The sequence below is a fragment of the Panthera leo genome, chromosome A1 (assembly GCF_018350215.1).
Source record: "Panthera leo isolate Ple1 chromosome A1, P.leo_Ple1_pat1.1, whole genome shotgun sequence".
Taxonomy (NCBI): domain Eukaryota; kingdom Metazoa; phylum Chordata; class Mammalia; order Carnivora; family Felidae; genus Panthera; species Panthera leo.
In genome coordinates, this window is record NC_056679.1 from 68,903,407 (window position 1) to 68,921,287 (window position 17,881).

At 41.9% G+C, this 17,881-nt stretch overlaps 1 protein-coding gene across 1 annotated transcript in view; it reads left to right on the forward strand.

Annotated features, from left to right (window-relative positions):
- Nucleotides 1–736: 736 nt before the first annotated feature.
- Nucleotides 737–17,881, forward strand: part of IPO5 (importin 5) — a 56,460-nt gene continuing 39,315 nt past the window's right edge. Inside the window, exons 1-4 of the mRNA XM_042929427.1 lie at nt 737–746; nt 1,137–1,216; nt 10,395–10,505; nt 16,042–16,135. Of these exons, the coding sequence (XP_042785361.1) occupies nt 16,046–16,135 (90 nt within the window). The 5' untranslated portion in view covers nt 737–746; nt 1,137–1,216; nt 10,395–10,505; nt 16,042–16,045. The remainder of the gene's footprint in view (nt 747–1,136; nt 1,217–10,394; nt 10,506–16,041; nt 16,136–17,881) is intronic.

Sequence of the window (17,881 nt, forward strand, 5' to 3'; positions counted from 1 at the left end):
GAGTGGAGCTGAGGAACGTTCAGGATTTACAGAGACCTTGAAAGTGCGTAGACCTCACATTTCACCAATAAAACTATGACCCATCCTAAAGGGTTTGAGCATGTATTATGAAACAATTTTAAAAATGAAAAAGTTTAGTTTTAATTAATTATCCATGAAAATTAATAATGGAATATTAGATGTAGCAAAACTAGGTCACAGAGAACCAGGACAATCTAGGCCAAACTTGGTAAGTTAATATATCATGTCAGAACTTAAAGTACAAACCAAAAATGCCAAAAAACATATTTAATAAGGAACTTCTTTTGTTTCCTAGAAATTTATCCTTGTCTATTGTAGAGATCAGTTTCTCTTTTCGGTATTAATTACTAGAATAGAAGCGAAATCCATAGGTAAGGAAACTAATCACACAGTTTCAAGGCTTAAGTTGATGACACATGTATACCCAATCTGAGTAGCCCTCAACAGCATGAGTTTTGAGTTCTCAAAGGTCTGAGCTCCCTTTCCTTCTATGGCTTTGGGAATAGTCGAGTTAGCCTATAATATCTAAATGCCTACATGGTCTCTAAAGCTGGCATGGTGGGCAAATTGAAACAGGCCAGCTGCAATGACACTGCTTACCTGCTGCGGGTCACAATTGCAGTCAGATGTCTCCATGGTGACCTCTCTGAGCCATGAGGCCGGAACTGTGGGATTAACATCCCACGACTGGAGCAACCACAGTGCCGAGAACAGCTTTGACTACTGTAAGTAATCCCTAAACCTCAAATTTAGATGAAAAACTTTAAGAACTTAATCCATACCGAGGGACCAATTTGGGTGATTCTAGAGGGAAAGTCTTTCTGTGTGAGATCCAGGAGGAGCTTTTAGCCCTCGTAACTTCTGGAGTCCCCACAGTAGTATCTATGGGGAAGGGAAAGGAGAGAGAACTTACTAGACAGAAACCAAGAATGAAAGAATGAGAATACACGACTGGTCATTGTTCCTTGACACTGTGTCTTAAACTAGCTGGTGACTGCTTCCATGTACTTAAGAAAGCACCCCTTGAGCAGAGGTGACCAAAAGAATGTAGACCATTGTCCTGTGTATAGGCATCCTGAAACAAGAAAAAAAAAATGAGTTTTTATTTCATTTAGGTGGTTCCAGGGAGAAACTTTGCCAGGACCCACGTATGGGCACAGCTGTTTTCCCTGATCAGGATCTTTGCAGCACCCAAGTAAGACTATAATTATCAGATAGATCTTGTTCTGTCTCTGGCCACTGCTAATTGCGTTATTTCCTTTAAAGCTAAAAAGTCCCCCTTTTTCCTACAATTGCGATATCCATGATCATTTCGCCTTTTGTTCACCAACTAACCAAACTCCAATCCACCAGGATTTTCTATCCTACTTTCCTATAGAAGAAGTCTTAAAAGTCTGACTTTTAAGGGCTCTTTTTTTTTTTTTTTAATGTCTATTTATTTTTGAGACAGAGAAAGATGGAGCCTGAACGGGGGAGGGTCAGAGAGAGGGAGACACAGAATCCGAAGCAGGCTCCAGGCTCCAAGCTGTCAGCACACAGCCCGATGCGGGTTCGAACCCATGGACTGTGAGATCATGACCTGAGCCGAAGTCAGACGCCCAACCAACTGAGCCACCCAGGCGCGCCTAAGGGCTCACTCTTAATTTCTCAAGTGTCTCAAAATAAGTTCTGTTTAAAATCTTTCGAGGTCCCACCTTAGGCCCCTACATATTATGGTGGTGTCCTCTCAGGGGCTGACCACATTTTATCTTAATTTGCAGAGATCACTAGTCAAGTAAGTGAGGGAAAACATAATTTATTTTCATTGTGGGAAAACTAAATCAACCACTGTGTAGTAAAAAGACTACTAACCTAATGGATTACATTACTTAACTGTTTCTCCTAGAACTTAATCCCCTAAATAGGTATAAAAAAGCCAAAATTAACAAAGGAAATGACTAGATGCAGGGGACTTGTCACTGGCAATGCCCTTATTACATAAGGTTTAATTTAGACCTTTCTAACCAGTTTTGCTCTATCGTTCTGTCACTTGTTTATGTGTATATATGTTAGAACATCCATAACTCTAGTAGGGGGAGACAGCATTGTGTTAGCATCTGAGTAGAGCTAAACCATTGGAACAGAGTTATGAACCACCAAATTAAAAATACCTGGGCAGCCAAATAATAATTGTCCTAAGGCTCATGCAGTGTACTCTACAGGAAATATGCTCTACTCTCTTCTCTGTGTCTATTTCATATCCTTTTTAATGCATGTGGTTATCTGATTTCCAAAGCACACAGCAAACCAGATGATAAGAGGAGCTGACCAGCAGAGACGGCCATCATTTTATGTTGGCAGATACATTAAGTGGCAGATGCCTGAAAGGAAAAATGAAAAAAAAAAAAAACTTTGAGAAAAGCAGGCAGTGACGTAAGACCTCAAATCTCAGAGACCCAGAGCAATTTCATTTCAGGAGGAGCAAACCTAAGTGGCTTCTGCAGTCATCACCCTATTTCAGCGCCGTATGATAACTGACTTAATGACCCTCAAATGCTGGGGCTGAGAAGATACCCTAGGGATCAAGTCCAACACTCCCAATTTACAGATGAGGAAGTGGAGGCTAGAGAAGCCTTGAGGGCCCAGTTCAGGATCATAGCTGGCTAGTGGTGGAGCTCCCATTGGAACCAGGATCCCCTGACCCCAATGCATTTTTTCTTGGAAAAAAAAAAAAAAAAAAAAACGGTTGAAGCCTCATTGCTTAAACCCAACGATTGAATGAAATAATGTACAGAAGGTTAGCACTCAGACATGGAAAGAGAGCCAAGTTTTGTCAGTGATTGTGAATAAAAAATCTGATATAAAGAATGGTTGAGCATTTTTGTAACTTTTTTTTTAATGTTTATTTATTTTTGAGAGAGACAGAGACAGAACGCAAGTGGGTTAGGGGCAGAGAGAGAGGGAGACACAGAATCCAAAGCAGGCTCCAGGCTCCAGGCTCCGAGCTGTCAGCACCAGAGCCCGACGCAGGGCTCAAACTCACGAGCTGTGAGATCATGACTTGAGCTGAAGTCGGACGCTCAACCGACTGAGCCACCCAGGTGCCCCGGTTGAGCATTTTTAATATGAATCTTTGAAATAACTTTGCTCTTTTGGAAAATTAATTTCCATGAAGCAATCCAGTCTCAGATGTTACAGTATTACGTCTCCTGAAAGGTCTCCCCTGACTACCCTTTTGAAAATAGGACCACTTTCACTTTCTGTCTCTTTCCCTTGACTTCTACCAAGCAATATTCCTGTTTTAAGCTGTGCTGTATCAAGATTTTCTATATGAAGTTATGTTTTAAAATACATGACTTACAGCTGAATCCAGGCAAACAAGCTGTTTTAAAACACAGTTCCAATATCACTCTTATTTTACATGGCAGTGAGAACTTAAAACACATTCCTGCTTTTCCCCACTCCCTTTCTACATTCTTTAAAAGGAGTAACTATTATCTCTCTGCATAAAGAAAGTTAACTAGATACGTGCGTCTATTGAGGTGGAAGACAGCATCTGACATCTGAGTATTAGTTTGAACTAATGTCTTTAAGTAATTATTTTCATTCCACATTAGTACAGCTAGTTTCTAAGTGAGAGGCAAAGAGGTAGATTAGGTTGTAAGAGAGCTGAGTAGTTGAAGCAAATTTAGAGAAAGTAGTATTTCCTTAGCACCAAATAAATACTACTACTCCTGAGTAGAAAAAAAAAATACAAATAAAAAGTAACCCTTTCAAATAAAATGCTATGGGATTGAGTTTTTCTTTAACATCTGTGCCCACTTTTTCTTCCAACTAGCTTTACATTCATGAGTGGATGCCTAGGTGTTAACCCCTTGCCCAGCGGAGATCAACAGGGAATTTGAACTTAAGGTGACTAATAATGCTCAGTGTAGGTAGTACCATCAGTTCCCTCTTAGGATTATCTTTATATTATATGAATTATAAACCTCCTCCGCCTGGCCCCCAAGTGCTGGGATGTCTCACGGCCGAGTCCTTGACCATCTTCTCTCTTCTCCAGGCGACGTTATCCACTTCAGCAGTCTTGAATGCCATGAATGTGATGACTCAGTTGGTATTTCCAGCCCTGCTCTTTCTGAGCTCCAGGCTCCCCTGTCCAACTGCTTACTGGACATCACCACTTGGATGTCTACTAGGCATCTCAAACTGACTATGACCGAAATTCCCCTCTTGATTTCTTCTTGCCACACCTTCTCCCAAACCCATCCTCCTTTTAGTGGCATTACCATTGCTCAGACCCAAATCCTAAGCATTCTCGACGTCTCCAATTTACTCCAATTGACCAGAGGAGGATTCACCATGGAGCTCATGAAGCTTGAGCTTACAGCCCATTCACTCGCACAGAGCCCCTCCAAGAAACCTCACTTTATGTTCAATTTTTTAATTTTTCTTACAGAGGGCCCTCAGATTGTGTCAAGTTTCAGTTGTTTTTAACTTGGATCTGCCTCTGCACCCTACGTCCTGCTCCATTTCCAAAAGAAAAACATCTAAACCAGACCACTTTGGACACCGTTGATCGCCATACTCCAGGCCACATTATTCTCCTGCTTGGAGTACTATCGTGACCTCCTCATGCTTCCCCAGCTTCCTCACTCCCTCCTACTATTTCCTATATTGCAGCAAAATGACCTTTTATAACTGTTTAAATGTTCAATGATCTGTGAAAAACGGTCATACCCTTTACTTAACCCGTTTTGCTTAGAATAAGTTATACTACTGAACGATCACAATGCCCCAGGTGATGTGCCCCTCCCCCCGCAACTTGCTTCTCAGCCCTCCCTTCAAGGCTTACCCTTCTCTGGCTGTACCCTTCTTTCCTCACTGGAATACACCAGACCAGTTTCGCCTGGGGGCTTTTGCACTTGCTGTTTCCTCTGGTGGAAATAGGAATTTCTCCCATTACTTTCTTCACCTTGGCTCAAATTTCAAGTCTCAGCTCAGATATCTCCCTCAAAAGACTGTTTCACCGAAGTAGCACCCAACTCCACGCCTTGATCCCATTATCTTCCTTTCACTGGTCACTATAGAATGTTCTAATCTATGCAGTTGATTTGTTGATTGTCTGACTTCTCCCAAAAGATAAGCTCCATGGAGGTGGGAACCCAGTCCTACTCACCTCTGAATCTCACAATCAGTGCCCACTGCAGAGAAGGTGCCCAATAAATATTTGCTAAATAAGTGAATAAGTAAATGTTAAAAACAAATGCTAATATAGTAAAGTGAGGCATAAAGTGATAAACACATAGCATGGGTGGAATTGAAGAGTATGAACTGTATTACGAGGTCCTTTTTGTTTCTACCTCATTAATTACAGCTAAAAATCTGTTGCAAGTAGATGCAAATTTGAGCTGTACATTGATGTCACAATTGATATTCCACTAATAACGTCATCATAATGCATGAGGTAAAATTTGCGTGTCATAGTATCCAAACTATGAGATAATTACTATAAATAGCAAATATATGGAGAGGAAAATATATAGACTGAATCATATCTGTATCTCCCCAGTCCTTTTCCTCCAAAATAATGGTTTAGGAATGCTCAGAAGGTTTCAAGGTTATGAATGCTATCATCTATGTACTCTGAATTGAGTTAAAAATAGTGTGAAAATAGAAAAAAATAGTAATTGAGGTCCGGATCAATTTCCTTCAGATAACTAAGGAAAAGCATTTTTTAAAATCACACCTTTATTGAGATATAATTCACATACCATAAAGCTCACACTTTTTAAATGTACAATTCTTTAGTATATTCACAGAGTTAGTCATCCGTCACTGCTATCACATTCCAGAACATTTCGTCACGCCAAAAAGGAACTCCATACCCATTAGCCGTCATTCCACCTTCTTTCCCCTCCCCTCCAGGCCCCTGACAACTACGAATCTACTTTCTGTGTCTATGGATTTGCTGCTCCTGGACATTTCACATAAATGGAACCAAAAAATACGTGACTTTTTGTGTCTGGCTTCTCTCACTTAGCATCATATTTTTAAGGTTCATCCATGTTGCAATATGTACCAGTATTGTTTCTTTTTATTGCTAAGGTGATATACCACATTTTGTCTATCTATTCATCAGTTTATGGATATTTTGGATTGTTTCCACATTTTGGCTATTATGAATAATGCTGCTATGAACATTCATGTACAAGTTTTTGTGTAGACATATGTTTCCATTTCTCTCGAGCACAAATGCTGACTCATATAGTAACTTTATGTGTTACTTCTGAAGAACTTCCAAACTGTCAAATTGACCGCACCATTTTGAATTTCCATCAGCAATGCAGGAGGGTTCCCATATGAGGGGCCCAGTTTTTCCACACCCTCATCAACACTTGCTATTGTCTTTTTTATTGTAGCCATACTAGCAGTATACCCCCCTTTTTTTTGGGGGGGGGTTGGGGTTTAATTTATATCTCCCTAATGACTAATGACATCGAACATCTTTCAGTGTACTTATTAGTCATTTGCATTCATGTATCTTCTGTGGGGGAAGGTCTATTTGAATGTCTGTTTTGCCTATTTTTTAATTGGGTGGGTTTTTTTTGTTGTTGTTGTTATTGAGTGCAATGGTTCTTTATGTAATCTGGATACAAGTCCCTTATCAGATGTATGATCTGCAAATATTTTCTTCCATTCTATGGGGTGTCTTTTCACATTCTAGATGGTTTCCTTTGAAGCACAAAAATTTTTAATTTTGATGAAGTGCAATTTAACTTCTCTTATTTTTGTCTTTTGTAATTTCAGTGCCATAACTAAGAAACCATTGTCTAATCAAAGGCCATGAAGTCTTATCTTACATTTTCTTCTAAGGATTTTACAGTTTTGCTCCTACATTTAGGTCTACGCCCTATGTTGAGGTTTGCATATGGTATGAGGTAGCAGATCAGCTTCATTCTTTTGCATGTGGATATCCAGTTGTACCACAACACTTGTTGAAAAGATTATTCTTTCACATGAATGGCCTTAGCACCTATATTTGTCAGGATTCTCTAAAGAAGTAGAATCAGTAGGATCCCCAAAAAGAGATCTATTTTAAGGAATTAGCTCATGTGATTGTGGGGGCTGGCATGTCTGAAATCCTTAGGGCAGGGCAACAAGTGGAAATTTAGGCATGAGTTGATTTTGCAGTATGGAGTCTGAAATTTGCAGAGGAAGCCAGTATGTGTTTCTGTGTTGCCATCTGTCTTAAGCCAGATCCGAATTGCTTCTTCCTCTGGAAACCTGTCTTTGCTATGAAGACCTTCCATTGGTTAGATGAGACCTACCCACAGTATGGAGGGTAATCTACTTTACTTAGAGTCAACAGACTATACGTGTTAATCACATCTACAAACGCCTTCACGGAAACGTCTAGACTAGTGTTTGACCAAACAACTGGGCACCATAGCCAAGCCACGTTGAAAAATAAAATTAACCATCATAGCACCCTTGTCAAAAATCAACTGACCACAAATTTAAGGTTTATTTCTGAATTCCCCATCCAATTTCACTGATCTTTATAAAGGTCTATCCTTAGGCCAGCATCACAGTGTAGCTTTAAAGTAAGCTTTAAAATTAAGGTGTGAATCTTTCAATTTTTGCTGGGTTTGAAATTATTTTGGCTATTGGTAGTCTCTTGCAATTCATATCCATTTTAGGACCAGCTTTTTCTGAAGAAAAAAGTGGTTAAAATGTTAATAGGTATTGCTTAAATCTGTAGATCAATCTGGGGGGTATAGCCATCTTAATTTTAAGTCTTCCAATCCATGCACGTAAAATGTCTTTCTATTTATTTAGATCTTTCTAAATTTCTTTAGCCATGTTTTATAATTTTCGGTGTAGAAGTCTTACATGTTTGTTAAATTTGTTCTATTTTATATTTTTTGATGCCATCATAAATGAGATTTTCTTAATTTCATTTTTTGATTGTTCATGGCTAGCATATAAGTGCATGATTTTTGTGTATTGGCCTTATATCCTGTAACCTTGCGGAATACATTTATTTTTCTAACAACATTTTTGTGGATTCATCAGGATTTTCTCTATACAAGTTCATGCCATCTGTGACTCTCCAGTACAATATTGAATAGAAATGGTGAGAATGGGCATTCTTGTCTTGTTCTTGATCTCAGGAAGAAGGCATTCAGTTTTCCCCCAGTAAGTATGATATTAGCTGTGGGTTTTTCATAAGTGGCAATCAATTTGTTCAGTTTGTTAAGTGTTTTTATCATGAAAGGGTGTTAGATTTTGTCAAAGGCTTATTCTGCATCAGTTGAGATAATTATGTGGTCTTTATACTTTATTCCGTTAATCTGGTGCATCACATTGATCGATTTTCTTATGTTATACCAACTTTGCATTCCTAGGAAAAGTCCCACCTAGTCATGATATATAATCCTTTTTACATGTTGCTGAATTCAGTTTGCTAGGATTTTGTTGATAATTTTTGCATCCATATTTATATTGGTAGGCATTTTCCTTGTGATATCTTTGGTTTTGGTATCAAGTTAAAACTGGCCTCATAGAGTGAGTGTTCACTCTGCTTCTATTTTTTGGAAGAGTTTAGAAAGGACAGGTGTTAATTCTTCTTTAAATGTTTGGTAGAATTCACCAGTAAGGCCATATCTTTTCTTAGAATTTTGTGGGAAATTTTTTTATTACTAATTCAATCCCTTTCATTGCTATATATAGGCCTATCCAGATTTTCTATTTCTTTTTGGATTCAGTTCAGCAGTTGTGACTTTCTAGGATTTTCTGTTGAATCCAGGTTATCTAATTTGTCAGCATACAATTGTTCAGTTTTTCCTTTTAATTCTTTTTATTCCTGAAAGTTTGGTAGTGATGGTCTGTCTTTTATTTTTAATTTTAGTAATTTGAGTCTTCTTTTTTTCTGGGTCTAGCCAGAGATTTGTCAATTTTGTTGATCTTTTCAAAGAAACAACTTTTTCCCCCCCTCTGTTGATTTTTTAATTCTCAATTTCACTTATTTCCTTTCTTGTTTTTATTGTCTCTTCTGCTTGCTTTGGGTTTAGTTTGCTCTTCCTCTAGTTTCTAAGAAACTAGGCGAGACTATTGATTTGAGCTCTCTTCTTTTTTACCAAAGATGTTTACAACTCTAAAGTTTCCCAAGAGCACTGCTTTCACTGCATCCCATAAGTTTTGGTCTCTTGTGTTTCTGTTTTCTTTCATCTCAGAGTGTTTCCTAATTTTTCTTGTGATTTCTTCTTCAACCCATTTGTTATTTAGAAGGATGCGGGTAATTCCCACTTATTTGTGAATTTCTCAAATCTCCTTCTGTTCTTGATTTCTAATTTCATTTTGCTGAGGACAGAGAAGATATTTTATATGATTTGAGTCTTTTTAAACCTATTGAGACTTGTTCTATGGCCCAACATGTGATCTCTTCTGGAGAATGTTCCCTGTGCACTTGAGAAAAATGTGTATTCTGCTGCTGTTGGATGTAGTGTCCTATGGATGTCTGTTAGGTTTAGATGGTGTATAGTGTTCTCCACATCTTCTATTTGTTGTTTGTCTTCTGCCTAGTGGTTCTATTCATTATTAAGAGCGCAGATAGAAGTCTTCAACTATTTTGCTGAACTTTTCCCTTCAATTCTGTCAAGTTTTGCTTCATGTATTTTGGGGCTCTGTTGATGGATACATGCGTTTATGATTTTTGTGTCTACCTGATTGATTGACCCTTTTATCCTAATAAAATATCCTTCTTCGTCTTTGATAATTTTATTTTAAAATCTATTTTGTCTGATAGCAGTATAGCCATTTTGGCTCTCTTTTGAATGGCATATCTTTTTCCATCCTTTCATTTTCAACCTATTTGTGTTCTAAGGAAAAAAATACACTTAACACTAAATTCTTCTGCTAAGTATATTTTTATTTCAGGTGTTAAAAGGCAGCAAATGATGGTTTTTAAAATCCATTCACATTTAGGGGCGCCTGGGTGGCTCAGTCGGTTAAGCGGCCGACTTCAGCTCAGGTCACGATCTCGCGGTCCGTGAGTTTGAGCCCCGCGTCGGGCTCTGGGCTGATGGCTCAGAGCCTGGAGCCTGCTTCCGATTCTGTGTCTCCCTCTCTCTCTGCCCCTCCCCCGTTCATGCTCTGTCTCTCTCTGTCTCAAAAATAAATAAAACGTAAAAAAAAAATTTTTTTAAATAAATAAATAAAATCCATTCACATTTAAATGAAAATAATCAACATTAAAAAAATAAAAGATATTCTTCCTTCCTCCAGCTCTTCATCAGTTCTTGACTTAACTTATAAGGATTTATTCTAGGGGATCAAATCTTGAGTCTTCCTTACCTTCGAAAGGTTCACAAATGTGTTCAATGTCAAACCAGCAGGGAAAGGACATTCCTAAGCAAGAAACACTGCTCAGGAAGTACTGCACCATGTCTCCAGGTCCCTAAGAATCAAGTCAGAAAACTGGAAGCAACGGAAAGCACTATAAGGTAACTGATCCTCACTTTGTGACAAGTCATTTCCTAAATATAAATGAACAAACTATGTAGCACACTTGTGTGTAACTAGTTGATTATTTTGCTCCCAAGCAAAGCAGTGTTCAATAGAAATATCACGTGAACCACAAATGCCAGTCATATTTGTAAATTTTTTAAATGTTTATTTGAGAGAGAGAGAGAGCACACATGCAAGTGGAGGAGGGGGAGAGAGAGGGAGAGACAAAATCCCAAACAGGCTCCACGCTGTCAGCACAGAGCCCAAGTAGGGCTCAAACTCATGAACCCTGAGATCGTGACCTGAGCCGAAATCAAGAGTTAGACACATAACCAACTGAGCCAGTCAGACGCCCCCCCATATATGTAATTTTAAGGTTTCTAGTAACCATATTTTAAAAAGTAAAAACAGGAAAATTAATATAATTAATAATTATCATTTATTAATAAGTATAATTAACATATTTTATTTAACCCAATATGTTGTCATTTCTACATGTGACCAATATGAAATTGTTACTCTTCATTTTCTTCCAACTCTCTGAAGTTTAGTTTGCACCTTACACTTAAAGCACACCTAATTTCAAACTAGCCACATTTCAAGTGACTGATAGCCACAATGGCTAGTGGCTACACTCGGACAGAGAACTGTAGCATTTAAAAGTGAAAATGACCTTAGAATGCTCTATGATGATCATGACCTGAGCCAAAGTCAGATGCTTAACCGACTGAGCCACCCGAGCGCCCCGTAAATTTTTTTTTTCCTTAACATTATACGTTGCTATAACATGACTGCTTATATAATAGGAGTATAAAAATGTAATAACCTAACAAGTAGATGTGCAATCCAAACTAACAAATCTTGGAGGTTTTGATCTGCATCATTAAGTACAGTTAACTTTATTAAGCATTTACTCTGTGCCAGCACTATGCCAGGTATTTTGATGCATGGTGGAAGGTACTACTGTTATTTCCATTTCACAGAAGAGGACACTGGGGCTGAGAAAGGTTAAATAACTTGGGCAAGATCACAGCATGTAAGTTGTGAAGTCATAATTTGAAGTCTCATTCTGGCTGGCCCGTGGAGCCTCTGCTCCTAAGCCTCCAAATTCTACACGTCCTTCAAATGTATCCAACCACCAGCTGACATTCAGTGAATTTCATATATAAAACTATGAGAGAGAGAGGGCAAAAGAAACTAACCGAATCCAAATTTCCCCTGCCTGTGTTCAATTCCAAGTTTGCTGACTTGTGTGTTTAGTGCCCTTTGGGAATACAAGGTTTCACTTGCCCCTGGCCTGCATGCTCTGACTGTTACAGACTGCTTCAGACAGGGGCTTAAAAATCTTGATAAAAGGCAGCTGAAGATGTGGAAACAGCTTAGCATTTTCTTTTCAGCAGACAACTTTCCTCAACAGTTCTCATCTTTTCTGCTGGCTCTTACCTAAGCAACAAAGAGCATCGATATTAGGAAGCATTAGAAATTTTATTTATCAGCCAAATGCTTGTTAACCATCCTTAATCCATCAACATACCATTTTACTCTGCATAACTGGGAGGGAGACTAATAGAAAATATACAAATACACTTTATTACACACACAAACGCGATGCATACATCTATATCACATGTAGCTTTAAGAGTAATCACCTGTCTGAGGCCTATTTCTTATTTAACCCTAGAATCCATCTAACCAATAATAGCTGATAACTATTGAGTGCTACGGTGTCTGCAGACACCATGCTATGTGCATTTACAAATATTATCCTACTTTCTACAACACCCCTATGAAGAAGTATTATTCCCCTTTTACAGATGAGGAAACAAAGACAACTTGTTATGTCATACCATGTTAACTATTAATACAAACACCTGTAAATAATACCATCTGCTTATATCTGTGTAGTTATAGATTATAATACTTTCACTTCTATTATTTAAACTGCTCCTCAAAATAAGTTGTGCTATAGAGAGCACCTGTGCTTACCACTACCAGGACAGTGGAACTTATGTTGGAGTCCCGGGGCAACTTTTAAAAATTTACAGATTGTTCACTCGGGAGAATCTTATTTACATTCAGAACCCAATAAACCAGAAATGACAGACAAGACCAAATTCTACCCCAGCTGAAAGAAGCTTTCGCAGGGGTTTTATAAGCCTAACTTCTCCAGCCACTCCCATCAACACAACACCTATAAAATCAAGAGCAGTACCCAAGGAAGATTCTGCTGCTCTCTTGTTAAGGAGTCTGGCCTCCTGTATTATTATAAAGAGGGGATGGCCAGGCTGTGCAGTACCTTCTGACAAACATCAAGAATCCTAAATTCCCTAGATTTCAAGTCTCAGTTGAGAGAAACTTCCAGCCTTCCATTTTCCCAACCTCACCCTTTTACGCAAGGGCTTATAAATGCTCTGAGCAAATATGCCTCCAGAACTTAATGGAGGTAGGGTCAGGTCTAATAAGCTGAAGTGAAAGGCATCAGGAGCTGGCTGTTCACAGTTGACTCGCCCAAAGCAATGGCGGCTAATCGGGAGTGAGCAAGACTTCGTTCTACCCCTCCATTTCATTTCCAATTATAATTTAATGTCAGAACTTTTCTGATTAATAATAGCATACTTTAACAGCCATTATTATTCCATTTTATAATGAGAGATTGAGGCTTAAAGACATTAAGTGCTCACTCAAGTTCACATTAGTAAGACACTAAAGACCCACATCCACTCAAGTTCAAGGTTCTTTACCTTCTACCATCTAATCTCCTTGGGAAATAAACCTATGTTCTTATGGACTGCCATGATACAATATCTGAGCTATTTTCTCAGGGGGAGATTATGTTCATAAAACAAATAGGACTCTCTCCATGGGAAATAGGTTTCTAAGTGCAATACATTCCCTGAAGGCTGAGCATTACAAACTCTCTAAACTGGCAGGCCTGCTGTTGAAAATGCAGTCCCCACTTAGGGGGAGGTTTCCTGGACACAAGAACTGGTCTCCATTGTCAGGATGGCTGATATCCATGCCAAGTTTACAGGGATTTCTCCCATTTGGGGGATCTCTTTTTTCATTACCCATAAAAATCTCCTTCCTTCTTACTTAGAATATTAAAATAAAGCTGGGCTGACATTTCATATTGTAGCAGTTGATGTCACGACTAACACTGACTTGTTTTATTTGTAGTCTGAATAAGTTTGTGCTTTGCCTCACCAAAAAATCAAACTCTCTCGGGCACCTGGGAAGCTCAGTCGGTTGAGCATCCAACTCTTGTTTTCCGCTCTGGTCATGATCTCACGGTTGGTGGGATAGAGCTCGGCTCTGCACTCAGTGCGGAGCCTGCTTGGGATTCTCTTTCCCCCTGTCTCTTTGCCTCTTCTCGGCTCATACACACACACACACACACACACACACACACACACATTTTCTCTCTCTCTCTCTCTCTCTCTCTCTGCCCCTCTCCTCTGATAGCTCTCATACTTAATCTCTCTAAAAAAATAAATAATTTTAAAAATTAAAACAAGCTCCCTATCTTGACAAATCCGTACACATACGTTGTAATTTCTATCATTTAGTAATTATTAAACAAATGTATGTAATCTACAGAGTCATTGCCAATAAAACACATACCACAGCAAGTGTTATAAAGTAACTGGAGATCAGGACTTACCGTAAGCAAGCCTCCAGGCAATTCATCTTATTTCACTGGTAACATAGTCATAAAATAAGCTGGATAAGTAATTCCCCAAATCTTAATAACCTTGGGTGAGCAAAAAGCCTCCCAGAATCCAGACATGACCACTGCTGACATACATACATACAAAACAAGCAAAAACAAAACCAAAAACCTGTCCCAAATTAATGTACGTGATGTTCTATCTTTAAAGAAATAATGTGTCATAAGAACAACAAATTGTCACCTCTAAGGAGCATCAATTCTTCAAAGATAGGTCTGCAGACCTCTTGTAGAGAACTCTTATCACTATCACAGCTAAAACTTTCTAAGGGAGTTTTTTTCTCCACGAATCAGAATCCTTTAAAAGATCTTAGCTGGCAATCACAATTGCATAGCGATCCCGGGGCCTCGGCGCAGAGATTCTGGACGCAGTGGCTGGGATTCTAATATACAGCCAAGGTTTAAAATCATTCCCTTTAAAGCAAATGTTTTAAGTAGACTTCCAGAGAACACAACTTCCGAGTAGTCAACAGGAAATTAAATTCCCTTCGGGCTGCCAGAAGTGTGGTCCATCTCACCCAACCTGGAATTTCCTCCCTACCAGTGTCCTTTTGAAGCAAAGATGATGAATTATTTTCTCCACTGTCACCCTTAGCCCAAAACATTGGACACAGTAGGGGCTCAACAGAAGTGCCTTTTGATTTGAACACTGCCCTCTCCCATTTGGCAGCTCCAGTAGCGAAGAAAGATTGGGTGTATTGTCTATGCAATTGAAATCAGGTCTCTGGGTCCCGCAGTACCGGCAGGAATCATTTAAGCATTTAGATGAGCCCTACAAACCAGGATTCCGTTAGGGAGGGGTGATCTGTCTTAGCTTCTCCCAATCATTGAAAGAACGGGACCCCAAAACAAGGAATTCAAGGGAAAAGTCTGGGATCCCGGGTGGGGAGGGGATGGAGGCCTGTGTGCTACGTGTACAACTCAGGACGACCCTGGGCTGGGGAGGGCAGAGGAGGGCAGGGGAGGGAGGCCTGGCGGGAGAGCCCAGGGCTGAGTAACACCTCTCCCGGACAAGCCGAAGGTGTGAGTCACTGATGAGCGCGGCTGGAGCAAGGGGTGGCCTGAGTCACAGCCCTGGGGGAGGTCGGAGGGTCTGACAGATAGAGAAGTCTGTAAACCCGGGGGTGGAATTGAATGGGAAGTGGGTTTCGAAGGAGCTCCTCCCTGGGAGGGTGGGGGTTTACGGTCCTAGAGACTGCGGGGGCTGGAGCTGGGGGGCGCTCCGCGGGCCGCAGGGAGAGGGTGGCGGGCGGCAGCAGAGGAAGCCGGCCAGCCCGCGGCGCCGAAATCTCCCGCGCTCTGGAGCTGGCCCCACCTCCCCAGCCGAACCTCACGCCCCTCCGCGCGGCGCGGCGCGGCGCGGCGCGGCCCGCCAGCCAGCCCCTCCCTCCCTCCACCCTCCCGACGTCACCCCAGGCCCCAGCTGGCCGGCAGAGTCCCCGCCCCACATCGCCCGCGACCAGCCGGGCCGCCCGCCGCGAGTCGCCAGTGACGGCACTGCGGGGTGCGTGGCCAATCGGCGCGGCCCCGGAGGAGGCGGCCTCCGCCCCGCCTCCCGCGCCCAGAGCCAATGAGACGCCGGAGCTGGGGGCCGCGACTGGGTGAGGGGTCACGAGTCCCCGCCCCATCCTCCCCTTTCCCCTTTGCCCCGCCCTTTCCCGCCCGCCCCCCGCCCCCCCCCCCCCAGCCCCGCGCCGCGGCTGGTGCAGGTCCCCGCGCTGGGCCCGCCCCCACCCCTCCCGCCGGCCCGCCAGCGCGCCTCACGGCTCCTGTCTCCCCTCCCTCCTTCTCTCTCACACGCCTAGCGCAATGGCGGCGGCCGCGGCGGAGCAGCAACAGTTCTACCTGCTCCTGGGAAACCTGCTCAGCCCCGACAATGTGGTCCGGAAACAGGCAGAGGTAACCGAGCTCGTCGCCCCTGACTCCGTGCCCCGGCCGGCGCGCCGGCCTGCCCCCGACGCCGCCCCTCCGGGCCTCGGTCGCTCAGCCGCGGCCGCGCAGGCCGGGGCCGGGCGGCGGCCGCGTAGCCCACGTGTGAGGCGGCCCGCGGCTCCCGGCCGTGCCCCCGGGCCCTCCCGGCCCTTGTCGCCGCGGCGCCCGGAGCCAGTTACCTCCCCGCCACCCCTCGCACACACGTGCGGCCACTCCTGACACGCTGCCCCCGCCCAGATGGGGAAGCCGGGCGGCGGGGAGGGATGTGGGGTGTGGGGCGGGCCGCGGGGCTCCCCTCGCCCCTTTCCCGCTTTCTCCCCGTGGGAGCCTCCCCCGCCCTTCCAGCCTCGGTCTCCAGCCGGCCTCGCCCTCCTGGGTCCCCAAACCCTTCCCGCTACCTGACCCTTCACCCCGGCCTCTCTCCTGTCCCCTCTTTCTTCGCTACCGTCTTTCCCTCCCTCCCCCATCCCCTCCTTTCGAAATGTGTGTCTTGCTCTCTTGCCTTTCCACTCACTCCATTTAGTCCTCTTTCTCTTGTCTAGTTTCCTGACAATCCATCGGAAGCTGGATTTCCCTCCTCTCCCCGCCCCCCCCCCCCCCCCCCGCCCCCGGCCCTCGCCACAATTCTGTAAAGTTGCCTTTAGGGTTTCTTTCTAAGCCGCTTGCACCTTACTTTATTCTTCCTTTAGACAAATTTTCTTTGATCTGTAGAGATTTGTGGTCTCATTACTGCGATGTCCTGGGACTTCCGTTGTTTAAGTGGGCCAGTGCCACCATATGTTTAAGTCTTTAATTTCATGAAATCCAACCTGAATCAATCAGTCAATCAATCTCTCTCTCTCTCTCTCTCTCTTTTTTTTTTTTTTTTAACCTCCTCTGACTGCTGGCCTCCAAAATGTGGAGCTGTGGATATTTTCAAGAGACAGTATTTCAGATGTATCTGCACGTTCTTTTACCAAGTAGCAGTGAGAAACACTTGGTTTAGTAGAAGACTGATGTTAAGGCTGTCAGTGTTGAGACCACAATACATACGTGAGACAGTGTAAGGGAAGGGCAGAAACTTTCCAGTTTCTTTTAAGTGCATTATAAGAACCTGTCTTCAAACTTGGTTATATGTGGAGTTCTCTGCCACCATGTGATCGAAGATTTTTATAAGATTCAGCAAAAGATGTTCAACCAGATGTTTTTAGGGAGCAAAATTCATTTTACGTGTAGCTAACAAAATTGGGGGACGAGTCCTCTTCTGTACTCATGGGTTTTATAGATAAACTTTAGAATCACAATGTTGTTAGTACTTACTTTGAGTAGATTAGGATATGCTGGTTATACTTAGTGGTTTTACAATATTTGAAGTAAATACACTGCAAGTTCAGTTCTGTATGAGAACGCGCTTTAAACAACTATTTAATGATTTTTGCTTCATGTATTATACATGTGATATGTGTTCAGGGTAAAATTTTAAACAGTGCAAATAGTTTTTTATCCCTTTCCCCAAAGGTAACCACTTTTAAGTGTCTTGTGAGTTATCCCTGAAAATACCTTCACAAGTGTAAATGTATACATTCATTTTTACATGAATGGACCTTAATACACATACACATATAATTCATATGCTGTGAACCTGGATTTTTCACTCCATATATTTCACGTTGCCACATACAAGATTTTGTTAAAGCAGCTATGTAGTAGCCCATAATATGGATGTATTATTTA